Source organism: Lacerta agilis, chromosome 15 (assembly GCF_009819535.1).
Source record: "Lacerta agilis isolate rLacAgi1 chromosome 15, rLacAgi1.pri, whole genome shotgun sequence".
NCBI classification, from domain to species: Eukaryota; Metazoa; Chordata; class Lepidosauria; order Squamata; family Lacertidae; genus Lacerta; species Lacerta agilis.
In genome coordinates, this window is record NC_046326.1 from 28,260,382 (window position 1) to 28,287,410 (window position 27,029).

At 49.0% G+C, this 27,029-nt stretch overlaps 1 protein-coding gene across 3 annotated transcripts in view; it reads left to right on the plus strand.

Moving 5' to 3' along the window:
• Positions 1-27,029, plus strand: part of HIP1 (huntingtin interacting protein 1) — a 66,237-nt gene that overhangs the window by 35,402 nt on the left and 3,806 nt on the right. For all 3 annotated transcript variants that reach the window (XM_033172607.1, XM_033172608.1, XM_033172609.1), the window contains exons 2-27: positions 959-1,022; positions 1,276-1,418; positions 2,843-2,899; positions 4,613-4,693; positions 8,228-8,304; positions 8,648-8,709; positions 10,029-10,169; positions 11,187-11,244; positions 11,555-11,630; positions 11,835-11,969; positions 16,399-16,496; positions 16,769-16,841; positions 17,719-17,902; positions 19,305-19,393; positions 20,000-20,116; positions 20,230-20,331; positions 20,692-20,886; positions 21,048-21,195; positions 21,981-22,067; positions 22,336-22,443; positions 22,546-22,682; positions 23,925-24,035; positions 24,272-24,330; positions 24,769-24,862; positions 26,401-26,501; positions 26,659-26,764. In XM_033172607.1, coding sequence (XP_033028498.1) covers positions 959-1,022; positions 1,276-1,418; positions 2,843-2,899; positions 4,613-4,693; positions 8,228-8,304; positions 8,648-8,709; positions 10,029-10,169; positions 11,187-11,244; positions 11,555-11,630; positions 11,835-11,969; positions 16,399-16,496; positions 16,769-16,841; positions 17,719-17,902; positions 19,305-19,393; positions 20,000-20,116; positions 20,230-20,331; positions 20,692-20,886; positions 21,048-21,195; positions 21,981-22,067; positions 22,336-22,443; positions 22,546-22,682; positions 23,925-24,035; positions 24,272-24,330; positions 24,769-24,862; positions 26,401-26,501; positions 26,659-26,764 — 2,703 coding nt within the window. The remainder of the gene's footprint in view (positions 1-958; positions 1,023-1,275; positions 1,419-2,842; positions 2,900-4,612; positions 4,694-8,227; positions 8,305-8,647; positions 8,710-10,028; positions 10,170-11,186; positions 11,245-11,554; positions 11,631-11,834; positions 11,970-16,398; positions 16,497-16,768; positions 16,842-17,718; positions 17,903-19,304; positions 19,394-19,999; positions 20,117-20,229; positions 20,332-20,691; positions 20,887-21,047; positions 21,196-21,980; positions 22,068-22,335; positions 22,444-22,545; positions 22,683-23,924; positions 24,036-24,271; positions 24,331-24,768; positions 24,863-26,400; positions 26,502-26,658; positions 26,765-27,029) is intronic.

Consider the following 27,029-nt stretch of genomic DNA (forward strand, 5'->3'; position numbering starts at 1 on the left):
GATCTGTCAGGATAAGGGATTTTTTTTCCAAGGGCGGCCCAGACCTTAGCCTCACCACAAAGCCCCCTACCTCAACCACCACTGGTGGTTTGTTTGCAAGCAAGACAGGCACATCCTCCATCACATCCAGACATACACTGACTTCTTGCTGAAGTGCATCATTGCTCATAGAGAAAGCTGTAGGTAGGATCTCCCTGTAACTTTGGCAGACAGCCAGGCTGGTGCAGCCTCCCATCCAACTGTGCCATTCCTAGTTGCCAGAACTGGTGCCTGGAAGTCATGGATGCTTGAGCTGAGGTTCCTGCATTGCTGGAGGCTGGGTCCCTTCCAACGCTACAGTTCTATGATTCTAAGACTTTGGCTGTCAGGCCATGATGCTCAACTCCAGGCCTGCTTCCAAGAACCGTGTACGGGGGGCGGGGGGACCATCTTGGGAGTCACGTGCTGCTGTGCTTTGTCCCACTAAGGGCTTCTCCAGAAGCAGAGGAGTTTTTTATTCAAGCTAATGGACCCATGTAATGAGGAGTAGTGAGTGGGAAATTGGAGGGGGTCTGAGAAGTTTGCCCTGAATTGTTGCGCCTGGAGGAGGATGTTCTGAGGCTTCCAGGTTCCTTCAGGGTTTGTACATTCCAGCCTCCACTGGACGAAGATTCTGCCTCTTGAGTTATTGCAGCCACTCCGCAGCCAGCCTATGTTCAGGACAGTTGGGCTGATTTCAACATCCCTTGGCCCATCTCATTGGCCTCACCACTGTGCCAAGGGGGACAATTCTTGGCAACTGCTGAGTGCGAGAGACCCACCAGAATCTTCTCAGAGATGGGTGTGGGGATTGACAGATGGGGGGGGGGACACGGCACAGGTGGTGCTAGCAGGGTTGTGGGAAGGGGGATTACCTTTCTCTCTACAATTGCAACCTCTCCTACTAATGCTTTCCCTCCTCCTCTCCTTTCTTTTTTAGACTGTCAGCATCAACAAGGCCATTAATGCTCAGGAAGTTGCCGTCAAAGAGAAACACGCCAGAAATATCCTTTTGGAATTTGGCAGCTTTGGGGGAAGGTGGAGGCAGAGGCTGCGTCTGCCTTGCTGGGGCAAAATGCCCATCGTGGCCTGGCCAAGCTGAGCTGGAACAAAGCACCTGTGTTAGGGTTGTGTGTGTGTGTGTGTGTTCCATGCGTGTAGATGCTGGGCTTTGAGCCTGCTTGTTACCCGAAAGCACTGCCCTATATTCTCTATGCTCCCTTCCTTGGAATTCTTTCCTTAGCCTGCATCTCTCACCATGCATCCTGGGGACGCACCACGAGAAAGGAGCCCACACCTTCTGGGCCGTCGTGAGCCGGCTGCCCCTCTCCAGCAATGCCGTCCTCTGCTGGAAATTTTGCCACGTCTTCCACAAGCTCCTCCGTGATGGACATCCAAATGTAAGGGCAGCAGCCTCTTCTCCCAAGGCCTCTCTCTGTTCTGGAGGTCATGAACTGACCAGCTTCCTGTTTCCTGTTGGGATGGAGCCAACTAAAGGCCTTCATTTAGAGGCTGGTGGCAGAGCATAGGGGCAGGAGGGACAGGATTCCACCTCTTTTCTTTCGGGGGCCGACTAGGACCCATGCCCTCTTTTGATTCATTACTTTTATCCTACTTCTCTGTCCACGGACACACTAAGCAGCTTACAAGGTTTAGAAATGATCAAGGAATTGCTTGTCATTATAAAAACAAATCGTTTAAGGCAGCAGCAGATCAGATTCAATCCAGATCCAGGTTTCAGGAAGCAGAGCAGCTTTAAACGCCAGCAGCGAAAGGTAACAACTGAGGACCTAAAGCCTTGTTGAAACCAGTTTTCAGTAGACATTAATAAAGAAATAGCCTGACAGGCCTCCAGGGCAGGAGTTCCACAATACTGAAATAGTATAATGTTACTTTAAAAATATATATTTAAAAAATCCTTTTTGGTCACCACCAATTTAGTAACATAGCTAATGGTGATAACTTGTAAGGAAATCTGAGATAAATATATGCTTAATTATAGCATTATGATAGTGCTCTAGCTCTATATCATATTTTTTAAGTTGCAAAAGTCTTTGAGATTTATTTAAAGATGGATTAACCCCCCCCAAAGTAGGATCATAAAGTGGTACCCACTGCAAGGGCCACCCCAGAGTTTCCCAGCCATCTGAGTTCATTGACCCCTTCAAGGGGGTCCTCAGCACTGGTTCCAGGGGGCCCTGCCTGCTCCTAGACCTGTGGGGTGTCTGGCTCATACCCTGAGGAGTCCAAATCTGGTCCCAGGTCAGTGCTAGACATGACAACTCCCTGCCTGTTCCATGTGGTCCTATTGCTACCCATTGCTGAGATAGGGTCCCGCTTCCTAGTCCACTGCCTTCATCTTATTGCTTTCTTTTAAACAGCCTCTTGAGCGTTCCAGGGTCCCTTTCTGATGGCGTCAATTCTCTGCCATCTGCACCATTTTTCTCAAACCTCGTTGTCCACCTCCCCTTCCTTCAGCCTCCACTTTTAGGGTTCAGTGCCTACCCTGCACCTATATTTCAGCTTCCTCACTTCAGTGCTGCTTTGTCCCCTAAACTTCCCATATCCCAGGACTCCTTCCTGCGATACTGCTGCCCCTGTGTGAGGTTTTATTCCCAGCCAGACTTCCAGCTGTCCTTTCCCTCACAGACATTGGTCTGCAAACTGCCTGTAGTTCTCCATGCAGCTGAGTATTCAGTCCCACCTCACCAGCTCAGCCAAGCAGCATGGGAGGCTTTGCCACCACAAGCCCAATACAGGATGCGTCGCTGGCATCCAGTACCTGAAGATTTTATCAAAATCCTTGTCTCCTTTTCCCTGGCAGGTCTTGAAGGACTCTGTGAGGTACAAGAGCGAGCTCAGCGACACCAGCCGTATGTGGGTAAGTGCCGGCTGGGCCTGGAGAGAGTCCCTTCATCTGCTATCAAGGTCCTGAGTCAGGGAGCAAGCTAGATGCCTCCCCTTTGGATCAGGAGGGCAGAGAGTGTGGAAGTCCGCTTGGTAATGGGACATGTTTTTTCAGAAGCTCTGAGACAGACATGACTCCCCATTCAATAAACCAAATTTGGATCATACCGCCCCCTGAGCTCCCTGCCAAATTCCCTGTTCGTTGAGCCAGCTGGCCAAGCATGTTCAATTCTGAACAGTCGGCTGGTGTTTCTATTGTTATTGTTGCTACTCTTATCAGCTCCTTCTCCTTCCCCACCTGTCTGTTGCCCTTCTGAGTTGACTTCGGGGCTCTTAGGAAGGCAAAGGGTTGTGGGTGGATGGGTGTTCCACACACCCACTTGCCATGTGCTAATAGTTCTTCACGCCCACCAGTCTGCCTTTCCAGACATGCTTCAGTTCAGACTCTTGCTAATTGCCAGTCTCTGGAGGGCAGGCACCAGTGGAGAAGGAGATCCAGCCTTTTGAAAGCTGGTCTCCCCGCCCAAGAGAATGAGAATGTGGGCGAGGGAAGGCACTGCGCATCCTGGAAGCTGTGAGTTGGCTTGATACTGGTTGTAAGACAGAGAGCACTGTCTGAGCCCATCTACTACCGAGCCTGTTCCAAGGTCCTTGCATGAATTCACAAAGACCTGAACGCCTTAGTTCCAGGTACCTGAGGTACTGCTTGAAGCCTGATATCCCAGCTCAGTCACTGAGGTCATCTGCAGGAGCTTCGTTGGTTGTTCCCTGAGTTAGCGAGGCTCATTCAACAAAAACAAGGAACAAAGCCTTTAGTGTCATCGGCTCAGCCCTGTGGAACACTTTGCCACTAGATATTTGACAAACCTTCAGTGCCAACTTTTAAATGCCAGCTGAAAACTTTTCTATTCTGCCAGGCCTATGCAGGCAATTCAGAATACATCTTTACACAATGGTTAATGGATGTATGTTTTTAAACATTTTTTTCTGGTTATTATTTTATGGCTTTGTGGTTTCATTGCTGCAAACCACTTTGATATATTTTTATGATACAGCAAGATACAAATATTTTTATAAATAAATACATAAATATGTCCTGAATAAATGAAATAAAATAGTGCCCAGGCACACACAGACTCTTCTTCCCTCTCTCCCTCCTTCTCACCCCTGATCCTGGCCAGCTCATGCAAGTCCGTGTGCCAGAGCAGCATCTTAGACCAGGCATAGGCAAACTCGGCCCTCCAGATGTTGTGGGACTACAACTCCCATTATCCCTAGCTAACAGGACCAGTGGCCAGGGATGATGGGAGTTGTAGTTGCAAAACATCTGGAGGGCCGAGTCTGCCTGAACTAGATTTCTCTTGAGCTTTGGACATTCTCTGTAGCTTAGCAGGTGCCCCTTATTCTCATAGGGAGCTACCTTATGCTGAGTCAGACCCTTTGTCCATCTAGCTCCATATTTTCTGCACAGACTGGCAGAGACTCTCTGTGGCTTCAGGCAGGAGACACTTCCCAGCTCCAACTAGAGATGCTGGACTTGGGGCATGCTTCCTGCATGCCAAGCAGATGCTCTGTCCCTGTCCCTGTAAAAGCTCCCAGTACAAAATGCTTATTTATTCCCAGGAGGGAGAGAGCTCCTCCTGCCAGCCCTGGCCCTCACTCTCTCCTGCCCCCTTCTCCCCCTTAGGGCCACCTGAGCGAGGGCTACGGGCAGCTGTGCAGCATCTACCTCAAACTGCTGAGAACCAAGATGGAGTTCCACACAAAAGTAAGTGGGGCTGTTTGCCTCTTCCAGTCATCTGCAAAGCACTCTGGGTACCTAGGGGATCTCTGGCTGGGCAGAGGAACAAAAAGGCCAGAAGCAGCAGCAGCAGCCTCCCTTGGGGATGCAGGATTTAGCCCCACCTGGGAACTGGGTGCCATAGTTGGCAGGAGAGGCGGCATCATCACCGACAGGGCGTTGTGGGTCTGAATTCTCATGCAAGTGAAACAACCTGAATTGTCTTGTGGAACTGTGGATCGCTCCTTTTAAAATTGACTTGGCAGCTCAATTGAGTGAAGCATGGTGCCATTAATCAAGGCTGCGGGTTCGATCCCTGTTTGGGACAGCTGCATATTCCTGCATTGCAGAGGGTAGGACTAGATGATCCTCAGGGTCCCTGCCAATGCTATGATTCTATGAATGATAGTACTGGCACAGAGTAGGCTGCTTATACATAGGCCAACCATCGGTCCATCTAGCTCAGTATTGCCCCACCTGACGGGCAGTGGCTCTGCTGGGTTTCAGGCATCAGACCCTCTCAGCCCTACCTGGAGATGCTGCTAGGGAGAGACCTTCTGCATGAAAGGGAGATACTCCACCAATGAGCTACAGCCCTCTCCTGATTTGTGGCAGGGGCGTAGCAAGGGGGGGCAGGCCGCCCCAGGTTCCATAATGGAGGGGGTGACAAATTATCAAGGAACAATTTTTTTTTTGAAAAATTGGGGGGGGGATTGAATTTTTTTTAAAAAAAATTTTAATGCGTGCTCCGAAGGTCTTATCTTACTATACTAGGGATTATATAGCTATATATGAAATTTCATGCATATCGGTTAATATCTTGACCCTCCTCCACCAAAATAGCTGTTCAATGGGCTGTTTTCCTGTGTCATGAAGGCTGACATTTTAGTTCAGAGAACACTTACTGTTCCCAACCCTAACCCTGTGGAAAGCCATCTAATTAGACTTTAATTTGATTTTGAGATGTTTTTAGGAGGTAATTTAATTATTGTTTGATTTTATACCAATGTTATGTATCTGATGTTAGCCACCCTGAGTCCGACTTCGGCCAGGGAGGGTGGGATATAAAAAAAGTTTATTATTATTATTATTTGTTATTCCTTTTTTTAGAAAATATGAAATATCTTTAAACCATTTTTGCAGTGGGGGGGAATCAATGGGGGGGGTTGACAAGAAATTTTCTGCACCGGGTACCACCTGACCTTCCCATGCCTCGGGGGGGGGGGGTTGACAAAAAAAAATTGCCCCCAGGTACCAATTTACCTTGCTACGCCCCTGATTTGTGGGCCCCTGGACTAGGCATGCCGGAGGGGAGGCCAATCTGGAGCTCCCTCTCCACCCACCACAATACTTCCGGGTGTGTCTGTTTTGTACTGTGGGTGGCTCCACCTGACTGTGGCCTTTCCCTCCCTTGTGCTTTAACACGGCCAAAGAATCTGGGAAGGGAAAATATGGAAGACAGTTTTTGTGCCCTGCTTTTATTCATCTCCAGCCACTCCTTACTGTTTCCTGCCCTTTTCTGGCTGGGAAGCGGGAACTTTGGGAACCACCCAGAGAACTACAGGGAAGCTATGCAGTATGCAGAAGAGAGCCAGTGTGGTGTAGTGGTTAGAATGCTGCCCTAGGACCAGGGACAGACCAGGGTTCAAATCACTCACTCAGCCAGCCACTGTCTCTCAGCCTAACCTTCCTCACAGGGTTGTTGTGAGTATGAAATGGAGGAGGGGGAGAACCATGTGCACCACCTTGAGCTCCTTGGAGAAAAGGGTGAGATATAAATGATATACTAAATAAATAAGAAGAGATCTGCAAACTCCTCTTGGCATATGAGGGGTCGGGTTAGGTGGCCTCAAGCAGACAGGCAGGATGGTGGCATGTACCTGGGTGTATTCTCTCTCACACACACACGTGTATGCAAATTGCTCCCTGGGGACAAACAGCCTGAACTTCCTCCCTCCCTGCCTGCCTGCCTGTGCCCTTCCTTGGCTTCCAGAACGATCCTTTGCAAGCCTCCCTTCCCACGTTGCGATTGGCTCAAGACAGGCCCATTTGTCTCGCCTGCATCCCGTTTGGGGAGTGGAGCCGGCAGCAGGTATTTATAGAATGGAATCTGGCTGACTGGACCAGGAAGCTTGGCTCAGAACCAGAGTCCTGAGGCAAGCAGGCAGGCGGGGAGGCCTTTGCTTCTGCAGGCCAAGCATGGTCCCCTCTGGTGGACAGAGGGTGTTTGTGAAAAGGAGCGGAACAGTTAGCAGTGACGAACGAGGTGGGGCAGGGGATTGCCACTGCTTCTGAAGTGTGGCCAGGCTTCGCCACTGTGGCCAGGATTAGCCCAGCCCATTCTTCAGAGATCCTGTAGCCACATTCCAGGGCTGGTTTCACATCCTCTGTTCACTTTTTCCTTTCTCAGCTGGGGTTTATGATGCAGCTCCCTGTGGTTAAAGGGATGGATACATTTCCCCTGGGCCCACCCTTCTCTGTTCTTCAAAAGGGGTGCCAGAAGAGGCCATGTCTTATTCTGGGGGGAGCAGAGGGAGAGAAGTTCAACTTCACCTGCCCAAACGATGAAGGGGAAGCTGCTGAGGGCTATCGCTGGCTGCAGCCCACTGCTCTTCCCCCTGGGCACTGCCACTCCAGGGAGCTGGAGAGGCAAAAGCCCTGGAAGGGGGTCTGGCAGGAGGAGCCCACTTTTTTTTAAATAACTTTTTATTGAATTTTTTAACAACACCCACAAACACTGACAAACATCCAAAGAAACAAACAAGAATATACCTATATCGTTCATATTTTACAATTATACCTTATTGCAGCAATAACTAGATAAAGAAAAATGTATCAAAACTTTTCAGCTATTCTATTCATAACAAAAAGAAAGCTAAATTATATATTAATTTTTGACTTCCCTAATCCATCTCTCCATTAAACCAGAATAGATAAACTAAAATAAAAGAAAATATGACACTGACATCAACAACTATATTACTTTTTACTATTCATAAGATTTCATGTATTACTTTACCATTGTATCATTTCGGGATTGGACAAGAATTATTCCAACGCAAGAACCGTGTTGGTATTGCACCGCTTTTTAAAATAATGCAGAAAACTATTCCATTCCTCAATGAATCTATTCCTCGGATTGTCTTTTACTTTTTCTGAAAGGTAAACTAACTCAGTATATTCTAAGACTTTATAAAACCATTCTTTTTTGCTGGGTGTTATCTCGCTCTTCCAGTGTGACGCCACCAGGATTCTTGCAGCCGCAGAGGCATATAAAAAGAAGTTCCTCATTTTATTGGGTATGTCAGGGGTTGTTATGCCTAGAAGATATGCTTCTGGTGATTTAGGAAATCTGGTTTTAAAGATTATTTCCAATTCTGAATGAATTTCGTTCCAAAATACCTCAATCTTTTTACATTCCCACCAGATAATGATACAAACTCCCAACCTAGGAGGAGCCCACTTCATTGGACCTGCCTTGAGCCACAGCTTTGGCCTGACTCTCTGTCTCCCCTCATACAGAACCCCAGGTTCCCAGGAAACCTCCAGATGTCAGACAGGCAGCTTGATGAGACGGGCGAGAACGACGTGAATAACTTGTAAGTGCTGCTTGGCAGGGTGTCGGGGTTGGGGGGGCATTGGTGGCGGCTGCTTTTCGTTTCTGACATCAGGGCAATGATGGTAGGCAGAAGGGTGGGCTGCCTGTTTGGTGGTGGCCCCAGGTGGGTGGTGGGGGGCAGTTTTCTTTCAGGCTCACAGGTTGAGGCTCTGTCAAGTCTCTTGGCTCCCCTGCTGCAGATCTCCCTCTGCTATGTGAAGCCATGAGCTGCTTCTGGGACTCCACAAAGTTTCTGCGATGGTCCTGTGGCAGGTAAAAGACCGCGGCCTCCACATTCTCGGTGTTGCAGCATCTTCCATTCAGTCTCTCTCTTTCTCACTCAGTTTCCAACTCACTGTGGAGATGTTCGATTACCTGGAGTGTGAACTGAACCTATTTCAGACAGGTAAGGTTTCACAGTCCAAAGCATGCCAGATACCTCTGCAAGGCACAATTCAGGGAGGTGTGGTTAATTCATTGGCCGTTTGCCCCAGTCTTTATGGATGGCAAGCATGTTTTCCCTTCCCTTAGGAAGAAATCGTCCATTGGGGCAGAGGGTGTTCCTGGACCCCCAGAAGGCATCTCCCTTTGCAAACAGAAAACAAAAACACCACACACACAAAATGGGAGTTTCAGTTTCAGACTAGAGAGAAGGTTGCAGAGTGGAGGAGAGCTCATCTTCCCTCTGAGAGGCACATGCATTCCAGCGTGTGCTTATCTCTTTTTGTTTCCCTTCTGCTGAGTCCTGCACTGACCTGGTGCAGATTTTCCTCTCTTTCCTATGTATGCACCATTCTTCCGCTTCCTTCTGGAATTGTCTGCTCCCTGCAAATTCAGCATTATTTGCAGGAAAAGGGCAATTCGGGTCCACACATCTAATAAAGTGTGGCAGGAAACAGGGGCGGGGGATCTGAAGTGAGACTGTGAAATAACCCAGGTTCAGCTTCTCTTCATTTTAAAACACACAAACAGAGTGAATGAAATTAGCCAGATGTCTGCAGAGCACTAGGTGCCCAGATGCACGTTCGCCCACAAAAAATAAAAAAGGCAGCAGCTTTTGCAATGAAGAAGCCTTGGGTGAAATGAGGATCGGGAAGAGGGACAGCTCAGGATTCCTGGCTAGGCTCAGCACGGGACAGATGGGTTGTATCTCTTGGAGAGCCAGTGTGGTGTAGTGGTTAAGAGCGGTAGACTCGTAATCTGGTGTACCGGGTTCGTGTCTCCGCTCCTCCACATGCAGCTGCTGGGTGACCTTGGGCTAGTCACACTTCTCTGAAGTCTCTCAGCCCCACTCACCTCACAGAGTGTTTGTTGTGGGGGAGGAAGGGAAAGGAGAATGTTAGCCGCTTTGAGACTCCTTCGGGTAGTGATAAAGCGGGATATCAAATCCAAACTCTTCTTCGAAGAGACATGAGGGTCCTCCTGAACAAAGTTGAGGAGAAGGCTGTGCAGAAAATGCTTCATTTTTAACCAATCATCTCATTTTTGGGAAGTCTCCTCTTGGATACTGTTGGGCTTCCTTGACCATTCTCTAATTTCACTGGCATATGCTGCATTTGATACCCACTGTGGCTCACTGGGGGCTGCTTTTGAGTCTGGGGTTGCCTCCCTTGTTAATTGGGCAGCTGTTCTAGGGCACAATCTTTAGAAATGGCCCCTCTTTGTTGTCACTGGAACATGTACTTATCCAACCCTTTCTGCTTTCCTGTGCACCTTCCCTCGCAGTCTTCAGCTCTTTGGACATGTCTCGCTCTGTGTCGGTCACGGCTTCCGGGCAGTGCCGCTTGGCCCCACTAATCCAGGTCATCCTTGACTGCAGCCACCTCTACGACTACACAGTCAAACTCCTCTTCAAGCTCCACTCCTGTGAGTACAAATCTGACTGTCCCCTTGGGGGGCTTGGATTCCCCTCCCCCACCTCTTTCATTCATTGTGCTCCAGTTATCACAGCAATGATAGTTGGGGTGGCTGAGACATCCCACACCTCACTCCATGCTGGAAGGATTGTAGGATTGCCTTATATGGAGTCAGACCAATGGTCCAGCTAGCTCAGTATTGTCCACACTGACTGGCAGCAGTTCTCCAGGGCTTCAGGCAAGGGGCCTTTTCCCCAGCCCTCCCTGGAGATGCCATTGGGTATTGAACCTGGTGCCTTCTGCAGACAAAGCAGGTGCTCTCACACTGAGCCGCAGCCCTTCTCCATCTTTGATGTTGGAGCCAGCTGCAGACAGAGTCCTGCTTAATGTTGTAGTAGTTTATAATGTTTAACTTTTCCTGACTGCCAAGAGTGCTTTACAGATAGATATATTGGCAGTTCTTACAATTTCACTGTCAGTTCAGCTGATGTAACTATTTCCATATTGGAGCAGGGAGAAGGAGGCTTGCATAAGGGCACTTAGTTAAGATCTTGGCCATTGTGATACGCCAGTATCCTGGAATGTGCAAGGTAGAGTAGACAATGAAACTTCTGGGCATGTGCAGAGTACCCTTCCCTCATCACCGAATATTAAACCAGCTTCCACACCTCAGGTTAGGAGCTCAGGGAGGCTTACAAGGCTGTGACCAAGAACATTCTGTCCCTCAACGGTTTCTGGAGGTGCATCATTGCTTCTCCCAACCTGACAGCATCATAGAATTGCAGAATTGGAAGGGACCCTTCCAATGCAGGAATCTGCAACTGTTCCATACAGGGAGCACAGTGCCTGAGGGAGCAGGTGTCGCACATGTGCCTTAGCAGGGCTGACTGCTTGGCTGGTTATTTTGCTGGTGTGCGCACATCTGTCTGTCTCCCCACCCCCACAAACATCACCACCCCCAAAGCCATCGGCTGCATAATCCAGGTTTTCCCTGATCTCACTCCCTTTCTGTGCATCTCTTCTCCAGGTCTCCCAGCTGACACACTCCAAGGCCACAGGGACCGTTTCCTGGAGCAGTTCAAAAAGTAAGTGTGTGAATGGTTCAGTTCCTGGCTGAGAGCTGGTAACAACTCAGAATTTCACATTTATTTGTTGAGAAGATTTTTTAAACCGTTAGATTGAAGAGCTCTCCAAGCGGTGTATGAACGCGAAAATCCACAAACCAATTTTAAAAAATGAATATACAAATGCAATCATCGTTAAAAACACAGACAGATAGGACCAATAAAGCTTTGCGTCACTCTTGAGGCTAGCAGACTCCCCCCCCCCGACTGTCCAGAGGCCCACTCAGGATGTGTTCATGGACTTGATTGCCTTTGCTCTTGTACTCTGCAGGCTGAAGGATCTGTTCTATCGCTCCAGCAACCTTCAGTACTTCAAGCGACTTATTCAGATCCCACAGCTGCCTGAGGTAAGACCCTTGTGGGCCTTCAACGAATGCCACCCACAGGTTCCCTTGTACTAGCATTTAAGTGGCAGTGCTGCTACAGCTGTGCCTTTTAAACTCCCAAGGTGGAAGATGTGCAGGGCAGGATTGCTCCGTCCTGCATCGTGTGCCTCTACTCAGTGTTGCAGTTCTCGAGTTTCCCAGATTCACCCTTCTTTCCATCACCAGAATCCACCCAACTTCCTGCGGGCCTCGGCACTCTCCGAGCACATCAGCCCTGTGGTTGTCATCCCAGTGGAAGCCTCATCCCCTGACAGTGAGCCCATCATGGACCTTGTGGAGATGGAAACGTCTTCTCAGAAGGTGAGTTGAGGAGCAGAGCTCCTCAAGTGAGAATCTGGTCCTGGCCCACGAAAGGAGGGGAAGGCAGCTGTGTTCTCTTTTCAGGGAATATCTCTATATGCACCACTCCACAGGATACTGTTCTGCAGAACATTATTTCAACTAAGTAAACTCTTCACCAGTTTCCAGCCTTGCTGTGTTCTCCTGGACAAGCCTGCTCATACAGTCAGCAGAGCCCAATGCACAAGGACTTATTCATGCAGAGAGACTGTGACTGTTGTGCGAACAAAGATGAATAATTAGAGAACAGCTCTTAGAATTTTGTGTGGAAAGGAAAATGAATGAATTTGAGACATTTGGGACTGGGGAAATATTGCTTAGCACAAGGAAGAACAGCTGGTTGTCATCCTCAGAGTGAAAACTTTGAATAATCTACTTGTATGTAACTGAAAGATAGAAAATCAGAAGTCCTTTTAATCTCTTTTTTTCTTCTCCTATTTTTATTTTCCTCCTTTTCTCTCTCTTTTCTTCTCTTTGTGTCCTCTACTCTGGGCCACTATTGGGATTATACACACCTGGAAGTGATGGGTGGTTGGTGAGGGACGCTGTCTGAGAGACAGGGAAGAGAAGAGCAACCAGGGTGGGAGACTGGGAGAAGAAAGGGAAGCTCCCACGTGGGAGCTGGGAGGGTCCACCCCTTTTCTGTGTGAGACAAGAGTTAAGCTCTACCTTTGAGAGGGGACTTTGTGTTTTCTTTTCCCTTTCTTTTTCTGTGTGTGTCTTCATTTAGATTAGTTTTTTATAGTATTGCCTTATGAAAAAGCCTTAATAAAATGTCATGAAAAAAGAAAAAAGGAACTCTCCCACAGGAGGCAATGATGGCCACCGACTTGGATGACTTTAAGAGAGGATTAGATCAATTCATGGAGGGAAGGGCTGTCAATGCCTATTAGCTACAATGGCTATGCTCTGCCTCCGTGGCAGCAATGGTTCTCAGTTGCTGGAAACAGCAGAAAGGGAGAGGGCGGTTTTGCTCTTGGGCCCTGCTTGTGGGCTTCCCATTGATGCATCTGTGTAACCATCGTGAGACCAGGATTCTGGATTAGATGGGCCATTGACTTGGTCCAGCAGGCCTTTATTATGTTCTTACATTAAAATATTTTCCTGGACTGCACACTTCAGCTTGGAGGCAGTGCTGGCTTTGCATGTTTACGTAACTCCCTACCCCCAGCAAAAATTCCTTGTATGTAAAAATAAAATTTTAAAAAGGTGAAGGGGTCAGCTGAGATTTCTCCACAGCATGTTGAAAATGTACAGGGAATCTGTTGCATTCAAATAATCATCCTGCCACCTGAACTACAACAATTCAGGAAGCGTTTTGCCACCATTCTCTTGATGGTGTCACCTGGTCCCTGGGGGCAGAGTTGTTAAAATAAAGGAGGGATCGGATCATAGTCTCCTCTTTTAAATTTGTTTTGTCAAAAGACCACAAGGTGGTTTGCAACATAGAACACAAATGTCAACACATAACTTGATTTTTATGTAGTAGAGACATGATAACAGTTATATAAATGCAATTTTTAAGAATTACGTAATAAAATACAGATTTTCATAAAAGCAACAGCACACAAAAATGAAGCAGAAAATCAGCAGCAGGGTATCTAAAATGCAAAAACAGTGTGCAAATGCAGAATCTCCTCTCTAGCCAAAGGTAACTCTTAATCTCAAACCCCACAAAAAAATGACAGACCCTCCCAGCTCTCACCTGAGAGCTTTCCTTTCCTTTCCTCTCACCCTGGGAGAGCTTCCCTTCCCTCCTCTCTCTCCAGGTCCTTCCACTATCCACCTCCTTCATCCACCCGAGAGAGACACCAGAGGGGTGGCCCCCACTGCCTTTGGCCCATGACTGAGCTGCCTGCAGTATGCACGGCTTTTCTCTCCCCATCCTGAAACACAATTTCAGAGTGGGTGCCAAGTCCAGTGCCGGCCAATCAACACTGCCTCATGCACTAAATTGCTCCCTTCTGTTTTCTTAATAACTGTCTGTCGGCACGCCTATCATTGCTGCTGAATGTCTCTATCGGAAACCACTGGGGCATCTCCAGGAGCCCCTCAGGGGTGGGGCTTGCTGGTGAAAACAGATTGCAGAAGCACAGCTGTTCTTTGTCTTGCTTATGAAGGAGGAATCTGCCCTTCACAGTTTAGGGCCAACAGGGATTTATCTTTTGTTGTAAAAAAAAATTTAGATTTTCTGTTTTACAATTTCAAATAAACATTTTACAAACTTTAAAATATCCAATGACTTCCCTTCTTCTCTTTCCATGTTTCATTTTACATATCAAAAACCCCTGCATATATTACTATAACCATTCAAATCAATTTTCCACTTTTACATCCATCAAAAATTATTTTATCTGAATTTACTTTAAAACCCACAACTTCTCCAAACCTTTAAATTTCTTCTAATACTTTGGGAATGCTCCCCAAGGTGTCAACACCACATCATCAGCAAATGCCCTTAATTTTTTAAACTCTACGTCCCACCTCACTACTTTTAATTTCCCTATTTCTCCTTATATTCTGAAGCAGTATTTCTAATGCCATAAACAACAGTGGAGACAGGAGACAGCCTTGTCTCATTCCTTTTTCTATTGGGCATTTGAAATAATATTATTTATTAATATATTTATGGATTGATCAGTATAGATTGCTTTAATTCCTGCTAGGAAAGAGTTACCTATTTCCATTTTCTCTAAAACCTTGATCACGAATGAACACGAAATGTTATTGAAGGCTTTCTCCGCCTCTAGAAAGATTAGCGCACCCTGTTTTTCATTTCTTACTTCCAAATACTCTATTAAATGAATTACATTTCTTATATTGTCCTTCGTTTGTCAGCCTGGTGAAAACCCGGCTTGGTCTCTGTGGACTGACTCAGTTAGTGTCCTTTTCAGTCTATTAGCTAAAATTGTAGCAAATAGTTTATAATCATAGTTCAGTAATGAAAAAGGTCTGTAATTTTTAGTCTTTGTTAAGTCATTATCTTAACAATGCATTCATTACTTTGGGGATCAAAGTAATGAATGCATCCTTCCATGATGCTGGGATTACTCCAGTCACCAAAATTCTATTCATGGTGTCCTTAAGTGGTTCTATAAGTGCATCCAGGAACTTTGTATAATAAATTGCAGTAAGACCATCTGGCCCCGGTGCTTTTCCCATCTTCATTCTGTTTATAGCCATTTGCAATTCCGATATCGATATAGGTGCATTCAGACTTTGCCAGTTTTCCTCAGATACTTGGGATATGCTACAGTCCATTTTCTCAAAGTCCTCTTTCTCACAGCGGTATAGTGAAATATAAAATTTGTCAAACGCTTTCCTTATCTTTTTTGGGCTAGGTAAAGGTAAAGGGACCCCTGACCATTAGGTCCAGTCGTGTCCGACTCTGGGGTTGCGGTGCTCATCTCGCGTTAATGGCTGAGGGAGCCGGTGTACAGCTTCCGGGTCATGTGGCCAGCATGACTAAGCCGCTTCTGGCAAACCAGAGCAGCGCACGGAAACGCCATTTACCTTCCCGCCGGAGCGGTACCTATTTATCTACTTGCACTTTGACGTGCTTTCGAACTGCTAGGTGGGCAGGAGCTGGGACTGAGCAACGGGAGCTCACCCCGTCTCGGGGATTCGAACCACCAACCTTCTGATCACCAAGCCCTAGGCTCAGTGGTTTAACCCACAGCGCCACCTGGGTCTTATTCTTCTTTTCTTTTTTAAGTTGCCATGCTAGCAGTTTAGCAGGTTTATTATTCAATTTTTTCTGTTTCCTTAATTTAATTTTCAGCTCAATCTCTTGATTAACCAACATCAAAAATTGTGCTTGCAGGAGTTTAATCACTTGAAATACATCTTTTATCCTTTGGTTTTGTGATTAACTCCTCCTTCTTCAATAAGGCATGTGAAATCTCCTGCTTCTTTTTTCTCCTTTCCCTTTTATGAAAAACACCTTGCTGAATTAAAAAAACCTCTCAACACTGCCTTGCTGGCATCCCACACTACACTTAAATCTCTTTCTTCACTTAGGTTGAGGTCAAAAAATTCTTGTAGGGAGCGAAGGACCAACAGGGATTTCTCGGCTGCTGGCTGATCCATTAGCTGAGAACCTTTTAGCCCTCATGCCACTGGCTGGTGGCTCCCAGCTAAATACCTGAGCAAGCATGAGCTCAGGACACAAGCTGAAGTCTCCCAGGTGTTTCCCTTCCCTTCCCTTTCGCTCCAGTCTTCTCCAGCAGACAGCCTCTGCTCTGACAATGTAGGAGAGAGGAAGGTCAGAACATTGTTAAATCTGCATCCTTTCAATATTGCAATTATTGCCACCTTCTAAAGACCATAGCAAAGACCCGCCCTGCTATTGCATGGAGCTAACAGCCTCCATCTCTTCTTCCTCTTTCAGAGTCTCTTTGACAATAAGTTTGATGACCTCTTTGGCAGTTCATTCAGCAATGATCCGTTCAACTTTAACAGCCAGAATGGGATGACCAAGGATGACAAGTGAGTGAGGGTCCTTCTCTGAATGCCCTTCCTTCATTAGAGGCTTTCATCATCATTGCACTGCTTTACTTGCATCCAGGGTACACGGTGTTTGTGTGTTAATGGCTTAGAAAGATGATCAGTCTGGGGGTTTGGCGGGTCATGGAATGCCCCCATCTCTTCTAGATTGGAGCCTGCTCCCATGGTCCTGAGTGAGGGGCTTTTTTAAATGAATGCTATCTGTCCTCCTGACAATGGAAACACGACACCAACCTATCTCTCCCTTTTTCCAGGGACCGGCTAATTGAGCAGCTGCACAGGGAGATCAGAACCCTCAAGGATGAGCTGAAGAACTTCAAGGCCGAGGTGAATGAAATGCCCCCGTCGCTGTTGGTAACGCAAGGAAGCTGCCTTTCAGACTGGCACCTATCTCTGGGGCAGAGCTCAGCTCTCAGGAAGGGAGGTTTGCGGGACAAAACAGGAGAATCCCAGAAGGCGGGGTAGGACAATGGCACACACAGCCTCCACTGCTTTTAATATCAAGGCAGAAGTTGTAAAGGGTTTCACAAATCCAAAATGCTGCATCAGCTAGACCTGGGGAAATGACGTCTCTTTTGCTCCATGTGGCCACCACTACCTCTTTCAGTTCCTGCCTCTCTTCTCTATCTCTTGTTTGGGTTACTTCAAATAATGGGCAGACAAATCTGCTAAATGTCACTGGGAACAGAGGCAAAACAGCATGCTGGCCTTCCCCAACCTGGTGCCCTCCAGATGTTTCGGACTAAAACTCACATCAGCTCCTGCATAATCCTGGAGGGCAGCAGGTTGCAGGGAGTGTCCATCCATCAGCAAGTGTTTTGGGTGGGCAGGAGTGATCAATAGTCAGGATGGTCGAGGCTACTGGACTGTGAGGACAGCACTCGCAGCTCACAGCCCAAGACCAATAAACAGATGTGTTGTTGGGGGTCGTAGCCATTTAACATTGTAAACACACACATGTGTGTACACGTGCACCTCAGCTCATCACAATTATGGGGGTGCATTTTCTGAATGTGGAGGTGTCCCAAACTCAGGAGTGCGCTTTCCGTCTGATGTGCAGTCCTTGTTTAATTTGTTTTGGGGGTGTTCTGTGACATGCTTCACTTGGCCTCCCTAGCCAAGACTGTGTACCCTCTCCTGAGCCCCCGCAAATCTTGTCAGCGGGTCCCCTAATCCCCTCCCCTCTCCATTGTGGGCCCTGCAGAGCCACCGCCTGGTGCAGCAACTGAAGGGGCGCATCAACGAGCTAGAGGCAGAGCTGGCAGAGCAGCAGCACCTGAAGCAGCAGGCCCTGGACGAGAGCGACTTCCTGCGCACAGAGCTGGACGAGTTGAAAAAGCGGCACGAGGACACAGAGAAAGCCCAGCGCAGCCTCACGGAGATAGAGAGTGAGTGAGCAGAGGGCTGAATGGCAGCCCCAGCACCAAGTCTCCCATCTGGGACAGTGGGGGCTGGTACACCAGGGCATAGCCCTCCCACTGAAAACGTCAAGCAGTTTTTTAATTTAAAAAACCCTGAAAATCTCAAAACCACACACTCTTTCCTTTCCCACACACATGCTGAACTTAAAGAGACGTCTATGTCAGTCTCCTGTTCTCTGGTCAGTCAGCAGTCAGCCAATCCTCACCCAAAAGTTTAACTATGGCAACAAAAAGTCCCTCCTGTGTGTCTCTTAAGTCAGAGGCTTTCAACCTTTTTGAGTCCACGGCTCTCTTGACCAATGTCGTTCTTTCTGTGGCACCCCTGTGGGGCTCAGGAGCCCAGTTATGTCACCCCTTGCCTGCAAAACTGGAAGCCTCTCACCCTTTTTTGAACACCTTCCCTTGGAGAGTGTTCCCTCAGCCTCCTCTCCCCTCTCATTGGAAGTCCTCTGGGCAGCCGCCGCTGCTGCCGCCCCTGATCTCTGAGCTGCCCCCCCCCCGCACCTCCAAAGAGAGGTACTTCCTCACACTGCCCCACAGGGGCCTGGGACTTGTCTGTCCACTTCCAACAGCAAGGGCTGGTGGACAGGCTGGGCTCCCTCGTCTGCCTGTTTGCTTACTCCGAAGCCGCCTCAGCTCCTGGCAACCAGCACCCCCTGGCCAGCCCCAGAGGCACCATTCTGGATTGCCAGAAAGTCAAGCCTAGTAGAAAAGCACTCACTCCATTTGTTGCTATGAGGCCTGTCCAGCACAGTCACTATAGCAGATATGGAAGGACTGCTTGAAAAACAGCCCTACTAGCCTAGAGGAACTATACATTCTTTCTGAGCATGTTCAGAGTTATTTTCCTGAAGGCCAAAGGACTAACAGGGAGTGTTTCCTGCTTTAAGGAGCTTTCCCCACCCCCCATTTTTAGGATTTGTATTGTTTCCTTATTTCCTAAATAAGTGCTGTACAAGTCCTATTGTAATGAAAACAGCAAAGTTAAAAATTGCAGCCCTACCAAGTCAAAATTTTACCAGCTGCCACTGGGCAGATGGGTGGCAACTTGATGGCGCGTTTGTTTTGCTTCGGATCCTGAAGGCTCAGGGTGGATAGCAACTTGCAAGCGCAAAAACACGGGTGATTAAAATGAGCAAGAATTAACACACCACAAGTCAATTAAAACTATATCTTCATAATAACCGTGAAAGAATATGTCGGTACACTTAGCCTAGCTAACCTGGGTTCCGGTTTCTGTCTGTAACAGTTTGAAACTTGTATGAAAATCAAGTGGGCTAATGAAATAAGAAATTGGTCCCTTCCTGCAAAAAATGAATAACTTTCACCCTAGACACCAAGTCACCGCCCTTGTCTGTTTCTGCTACAGGGAAAGCACAAGCTACCGAGCAGCGATACACAAAGCTGAAGGAAAAGTACAGTGAGCTCGTGCAGAACCATGCAGATCTCCTGCGCAAGGTATCCCTGCATTGTTCTTCCTTCACTTCTTGGTACTAGAGAGTTGCCGGGGGGGGGGGTGTCACTTCCTCTGACTTCATGCAACAAGATGGGATTGCATCTGCTGAAGCACCCTAACGATAGCCCTGTTAAGCCAGTTAAGATTCAGTAGCTGTGGACCACTGCCTTCCTTTTGTTAGGATTTCCACACCCTTTCTGGGTCAGCTATCCATGCATTTGCTTAGATTTCCACTTACAGCTTTTATCGTTTCTCTTCAGCACTACCTAGGAAACCAGTAGCTAGAGCACTTTGGTATGCTTCTGCGTTGAACTGAGCAAAATTCAGTTTTACCTGGAATTAGAAAGGAATTCGATGAATCTCTCAAAAGTCAGTCAGTGGCTGAGGAGCCAAGTCAATAGCAGAGCCCTCTTGGCAAAGATGGAGACTGTGCCCGGGGGGGGGGGGATTTGCTGCAGTGTGCTTCCGCTGCATAAGACTTGGAGGGAGAGGGCAAGGAAATTTCACTGGTGCCGCTGAAGATGGGAGGAGGGACAGTTATGCCCATGAGCACAAGTGGCTGAACCTGCTTCCTTCTCTTCCTTTGCCTCCCTCTTCCTGTCCCTTAGAATGCTGAGGTGACCAAGCAGGTGACAGTGGCCAGGCAGGTCCAAGGTGACGTGGAGCGCGATAAGAAAGAGCTGGAGGACTCCTTCCAGCGGCTGAGTGAGCAGGCCCAGTGGAAGGTGAGCAGGGGGGCAGAGGGGGGAAGCTTCAGCTGGGAGAGAAGAGAAAGGGGGTTCAGAATGTCAGTTGGAGAAGCCTGATGGGAAAGGGCACAAACCTTTTCTTTCCGCAGACTCAGGAGCAGGTGGAAGTCTTGGAAGCATTGAGGAGGGAGCTCATTGTCAGCAAACAGGAACTCCAGACCCTCCGAAGCACCATTGAGTCCAGTGCACAGGTGAGACTCTCCAGCCTGGCCTCTTCCACAGATGCCCCAGTGGAAGTTGTGTGTGTATACACACACACACCAAGTCTTCTGTATGACTTCTCGCTTTGCCATAATAGCACAGGGAACACCAGCTGTCGGGGCTGCAGCCACCACAAGCAGCAGAAGTGGAAGCAGAAAGAGCAGTTGGGAGAGAGAAGGGAGCAAGAGGCTGGGTTGGCCCAGTTGTGTGTGGAAGGCAGGACTGATACATCCCCTCTGTGCCTTCGGGACAGAGAAGGTTCCTGCAGGACTGGTGCAGTTTGGGCGAAGTTGAGTAGCCCTCACCTCTCCTTTTTCTTTTTCTTTTTTTGTCGTCTACCTGCTGGCTAGGCCGAAGCAGCGCACAGCACTCAGCTGGCCAGCCTGCAGCTGGAGACAGCCACCCTCAATGAGACTGTGGCCCAGCGTGACCAGCAGCTGGCCGATTTGCAGGCCGAAGTGCAGCAGCTGAAGGCCACCTTGCAGAGAGAGAAGGAGGACAGTGGCAAAGCGGTGGAGGAGCTGCAGAGCTGCCTGGAGGAAAGGGTAAGAGGTGGGTTGGAGGTGGGATGGTGGTGATTAGCCAGGAACAGCCCAAGAGGCTCTTTGTGTGGTGGGGGTTCATGGAAGGCCACCCCAAGCTCTTCTTCCGCTGCTCCACGAGTAGACCAAGAGCGTAGGTCTAGCCTGTCTTCCTCTGCCCCCAGGACAGCAACTCACAGGCCCTCCAGCAGCAGCTCCTGGACAAGCAGTTTGCCCTCCTGCAGTGCGCCACGAGGGAGGCTGAGCAGATGGTGCAAGATGCCCTGAACCGACTCGAGGACCCCACACATGTCAGCTGCACAAGCTCCGCAGGTCAGCCAAGCAGGCCTGGGGCCCCTCACCCCCTTCCTTCAGCAGAGATTTCCATGGCCAGAGCCCGCTTGCAACCAAAGCTTGCTTCCGGCCCTCATGCTTCCAGGGGACACCTTAGACTTGCTCAGCAACTTGCAACTGTGGGCAGTTCTTGCTGAAGCTGGAGAAGCCATGGCTTCAGTTACCAGAGGGAGAATAATTTCCAGTCGCTCTGCACCTCCCTTCAGTCAATCAGTCATTAAACTATGGAACTCCCTCCTACGGGAGGCAGTGATGGCCACCAGTTTAGATTACTTTAAAAGATTATTAGACAAATTCAAGGAGGAGGAGGAGGAGGAGAGGGCCATTGATGGCTATTAGGCATGATGGCTATGATCTGCCTGCCCAGTTGGAGGCAGTGATTCTTCTGAATACCAGGTGCTGGAAACCACAAGAGTGGTTGCTTTTGTGCTCAAATCCTGCTTGTGAGTTTCCCAACAGAAGCATCTTGTTAGCCACTGTGAGAACAGGATGCTGGACTAGATGGGCCCACTTTGGTCTTACCCAGCAGACTCTTCTTAAATTCTTAATCTATTTCTTTGGTGGGGGAGGGAATAATAATTTAAAGGCAGGTTATAAACTAAAATTAATTCTTAAAAGGTTGAAGAGGAGAAGCCCAGGCTAAAGAGGAAGTCAAGACTACCCTCATTGCTGGGTTGTACATTATCAGCTTTTAAGGCCTTCTTCCAGTTGCACATCCTAGTAGGGTTGTATTCAATGCTTCCTTTATTTTGTGTGCTGTGTAGATTACCTTCTATCCAGGACCTCTGCAGCATCCGAGTGCGTAGAGCGGCTGCAGGAGGCATGTACCCAGTACCTCTCCAACCAGTCAGGTAAGAAACTTAGAGCTGTTTCCGGATGCCCAGGCAATAGGCCCCATGTAGGACAAGCAGCATGGAAGTGGGACACCTTGAGAGCCACCCCCCTCATGTCAGCAGCTGCACCCATTTGTCAGTGGCATTTTCTTTTCCACTCTGCAATGGAAAAGTTAAAGGTGGCCATTGTGGCAGAAGCACTTGGCAGTATTTCTCTTAGAAGAGCTCAATGAGCCTGGGAGGATCACCTGTGCTTGGTCTCATGTGTTCTCTTCTCCCTTCCTAGATGTGAGCAGCTTGTTGTCACATGTGGCTCTCTTTGGCCACCTGGTTGGCGACACCATCGTCCAGGCAAGCGCCACTTCACACATGGCACCCATGGAGCCTGCAGACTGTGAGTACCTGCCTCCGGCCAGGAAAAGGGTAGGACAGAAACAGGGGCCTTCCTAGGTCATGCAGGGCCTGAGTGGAGCCTTTTCCCTTTGCATGTTTCCAGTGCTGTTGGAAGCCTGCAGGCAGTGTGGCAGTGAGGCCTTGTGCTACTTGGGCACCCTGAAGGACAGAGCCTCTTTGGAGAGTGCCAACTGCGCAGCCGTCAGGAACTGTCTTGGGCGGATCACTGCCATTGGAGAGGTGAGTCACTCTATGGTATAGGGAGGGCAAAAGGTTTATTTGTATGTATGTATGTATGTATGTATTATTTATTTATTTATTTATTTATTTATTTATTGCATTTGTGATCCCACCTTTTTGTCAAGGTGTGGTTCTCTCCCTTATCCTCACAACAACCCTGTGAGTTAGGTTAGGCTGGGAGACTGACTTGCCCCAACATCACCTATTGAGCTTTGTGGCCAAGCAGGCAGTGGCGAAAGAAGTCTTGTGGCGCAGGAAGCGGAACTGATAGCCGGCAGCGTGAGCCGAAAGTGAGCAAAAGCTCCTCGGGAAAGCCCTCTCTCCCGCGTCGGCTCCCCACCACCTCCCCTCCCTGCTCCTTTGCCACCCTCTGCTGATTGGCCAGCAGGACAAAAGTTTCTCGGGAGACAGCGGAGCAGCAACGAGATGGACAGAAATGTTCCATTTAGGGATGCTGGGCTGTGCGCATGCTACGGGCGGGCGACGGCAGGTTGGAGAGCGCCGCGCAGGCAGATGGGGCTGGCCCGAGCAGCGGGCAGCAAGGTTGCCCGTACGGATGCTGCGCACGCCCTCGGCCTCTCTACAGCTGGGGGGGGGGGAGGCAGGGGCCATCTTGTCACCCCTCCCAGAGTGGTACCCCTATGCCCCCCCTGCGCCCCTGCAAGCAGGGATTTGAAGCCTGGTCTTCCAGGTCCTAGCCCCAACACTCTTAAGCACTACAGCACATTGGCTGCCATTGGTTGGGGTTGCAAGCCCAGAGTGGATCTCCTCCAAGGAACCTATTCCTGCATTGCATGGAGTTGAACTAGTTGACCCTTGGGGTCTCTTCCAACTCTGCAATGCTGTGTACCAACAGCTCAGTGAGCCCATGTTGCTGGCTCCTCCCAAAGTATAGAACCAGGGTAGTGGTGGGGAACCTCTACCCCACAGGCCTCAGTAGGCCTGTCAGACCTCCTCATTTGGCCAGACCAAGCCACACACCCCTGCCCACATTGTGCAGGACAGGGAAAGATGCAGCTGGCCTCAAAAGGGGATTGCAGGGATCATCTGACCATCCATGCAGGCAAAAGCAGCTAATGTGATGCAGCTGGTACCAGGCAACAGAATGCGGTTGACAGAGACAAATGGAAGGATCCTGTTCCCCACACCTAGTGAGCACCTCTGAAGATGAAGTTGATATGAGGCAGTGAGGGATACAAGAGAAGGTAGCAACTTTGTGGGTCACCCTCTGCTCTGTTGCAGGACCTGTGCCCCAAGGGCCTGGACATCAAGCAGGAGGAACTAGGGGATTTGGTGGACAAGGAGTTGGCAGCCACAGCAGCAGCCATTGAGATGGCAGCTTCCAGAATTGAGGTGAGATGAGAGAGAAGAGGGTTGGCTTCCTGTTTGCCCAGTGGGATTCCTTCAAAAAGGAGGAAGAATAATGTTTTCTTTTTCAGGGCAGGGGATTAGATTTCAGTTCCAGCTCCGTGCCATGCTAGGGGTGGCTGGTTCACATCTTTGCTATATAAGTGACAGTGGACTAACGCTGTTCATCCTGTAGCTCTGACACCCACCCCACTCTCTTCCCACCACCCTTGTCAACACAGGAGATGCTGAGCAAGTCACGGGCAGGAGACACTGGAGCCAAGCTTGAGGTTAACGAAAGGTTGGTATGGAAGGCTGGCACCAGCTGCCTTTCCCTCCTCCCTGCCTGGAGTTTCTTCTGGGGCACCACTGGCACACCTCTTCCTCCCTACCCAACTCTGACACACCGTTTTCAGGACAGCATGCTTTAGAGCAGCCATGGCTAAGCTGGCACCTTCCAGCTGTTTTGGACTACAACTTCCATCAGCCCCAGCCACTACAGCTGCCTGGTGGCACCAGGTTGGCGAAGGCTGTCTGTCCTCAAAAGAAAGGGTTAGTCTTCTATCCTCTCGGAGCCAGAGAAGGGTGCCCGCTCATTCCTTGACTGCTGTGCTTCCTCTACCTGACAAGTGGTTTTTGCTCAACAATGTGGGGAGGGGGCCTCTGGGACTTTTACAGTGGAGCCCATATGCTTTGGATGTAAGCAGACACTGCACAGACAACCCTTTGTGATTTGCAGGATTCTGGGCTCCTGCACAGGCTTAATGCAGGCCATCCAGGTTCTGGTCATGGCTTCCAAGGACCTCCAGCGGGAGATTGTGGAGAGTGGAAGGGTGAGTCAGCAGTGCCAGCCTTGCAAGCTGGGGATGTGGGCTTCTCACTCAGCGTGCCTTCTTGCCACTGCTGTGCTTCAGATGCTGTCAGTCTGTGGTGTTGTTTACATAAAACATACTCCTCTCCTTGATTAAAGGTGGGGCAGGAAAGTGCCGTTGTTCCAGTGTGCTCCTGAGTTGTTCAAGGGGTGTGTTGTGCTCATGCTAATAGCACTCCGATTCCTTGGGCAGCTGGGTGGAGGATGATAAAATGAGATGGCTTTCTGGGACCTAGCTGCAGCCTCTCGCTGTCTTAAGTGCCTCTCTTCCAAGTGTTATAGGGGCCTTGGAGACAGATGGATTTTTAGCTTTTAAATAGGATGCTGGAATGGCGGGTGATAGGGGACCCCCACAGGGGTTCTGTTTTCTCATTGCTATCAGTGTATGTGGAGTTAACAAAGGAGTATGAGAATCGGCCAACATGAACACAATTCATACTACTGGGTGAGTTAAACTAATTTGCTTTATTTAGAGTAAGGTAAAGATAAAGGGACCCCTGACCATTAGGTCCAGTCGTGTCCGACTCTGGGGTTGCGGCGCTCATCTCGTGTTACTGGCCGAGGGAGCCGGCGTACAGCTTCCGGGTCATGTGGCCAGCATGACTAAGCCGCTGCTGTGTTGTAATTATTAGATCAAGCCTCTCAAAGCAGTATACATAAAATTTTGAAAACACCAATCAGTCTTTCAAAAGTGCAGTGCTGGATAAACAGGGTTGCAGAGCAAAAAACAGAACTAAAACTCAGATGAAATGGAACAGGTGTGGCAAGTGGAGCACAGCTGGGCATCCCATGGTCACTCTTACAGAGGGTACATGCAGCTCCCACTTTGCCAATGAAACAGTTTTTTGACATCAATCAGGATGCAGGTCCAGATGCTACATCACTTGGTAACTCATTAGAAGGAGAGTTCATAACTCACATATATTCTTGTCTGTTCATTTTGAGAGAATGTTTGTGTCCAGAGTTCCCATTGGGATCAAGATACCCTTTGCAGAACCTTTTACCTAACCTCAGAACATAGGCAAGAGAGAAAGAGGAGGGAGAAGAGTAAGATAGAAAGCAGGTTGTTTGTTCTCCAGTGAACACCACCAGGTTCTGGAATATCTAAAGATGCTCTGTGTGGTGGCTCTTACCTCTCTGCCCACCCCAGGCTGTGGCTTAGTGGTGGAGCTCCTGATTTGCATGCACAAGATCCTGGGTTCACATGCAGAGCCAGGAAAAACTCCCTGCCTGGAAACCCTGGCTAGCTGAAGGCTGGTAAGGGCAGGCAATACTGAGCAAGGTGCACCAAGGGTTAACCTGGTATAAGGCAGCTGCCACTCCACTTTCAGGCTGAAGCTCACAGCTATGGAAGCTAGAAGGCTGTGAATGGAGTGCATTGCGCTGACCTCTGTGGCCTTGTGGTGGGTGCAGATCTTCTGGTGGCAATTGAGAGACAGAATGAACTCCTCCTTCAGCTATTCCTGGCAATGCTTAGATCTCATTCCTCTTCTCGTCTAGGGAGCAGCATCCCCCAAGGAGTTTTACGCCAGAAATTCCCGCTGGACGGAGGGGCTGATTTCTGCCTCCAAGGCTGTCGGCTGGGGAGCAACTGTGCTGGTGTAAGTGTTTGGGGGGGGAGGCAGCAGACACCCCTAGGGTTACTTTATAGCCTGCTGTTGGCCGGCGAGCTAGGCAGTGCTGCAATGAGGGGCTGCAGCTTGTAGCCCTGGAGTGTGAGGGGTGGCACTCTAACATCCCTTTCGCATCTTTCCCTAGAGATGCTGCTGACCTCGTGGTTCAAGGCAAGGGGAAGTTTGAGGAGCTCATGGTCTGCTCGCATGAAATTGCAGCAAGCACAGCCCAACTAGTTGCTGCTTCAAAGGTAGGGACTGCCTTGTGATACCTCCTTAGAACCATAGAGTTGGAAGAGGTCCAAAGGGTCATCTAGTCCAACCCCCTGCTGCAGGAATGTTGAGCTGAGTGCCTGAGCAAGTGGCCAACAGCCAGTCATACAAGGAATGAATAAGCTTAATAGGCTTTCCTGGGCAGTCAGGATGCCAACAGCCGTTTGGCTGGCAGTGTCCTGCTCCATTTGCCACCAGCGCTTTCTTTCTCATCTGCTGTCAGTGGCAAAGCAACTGAGCCAG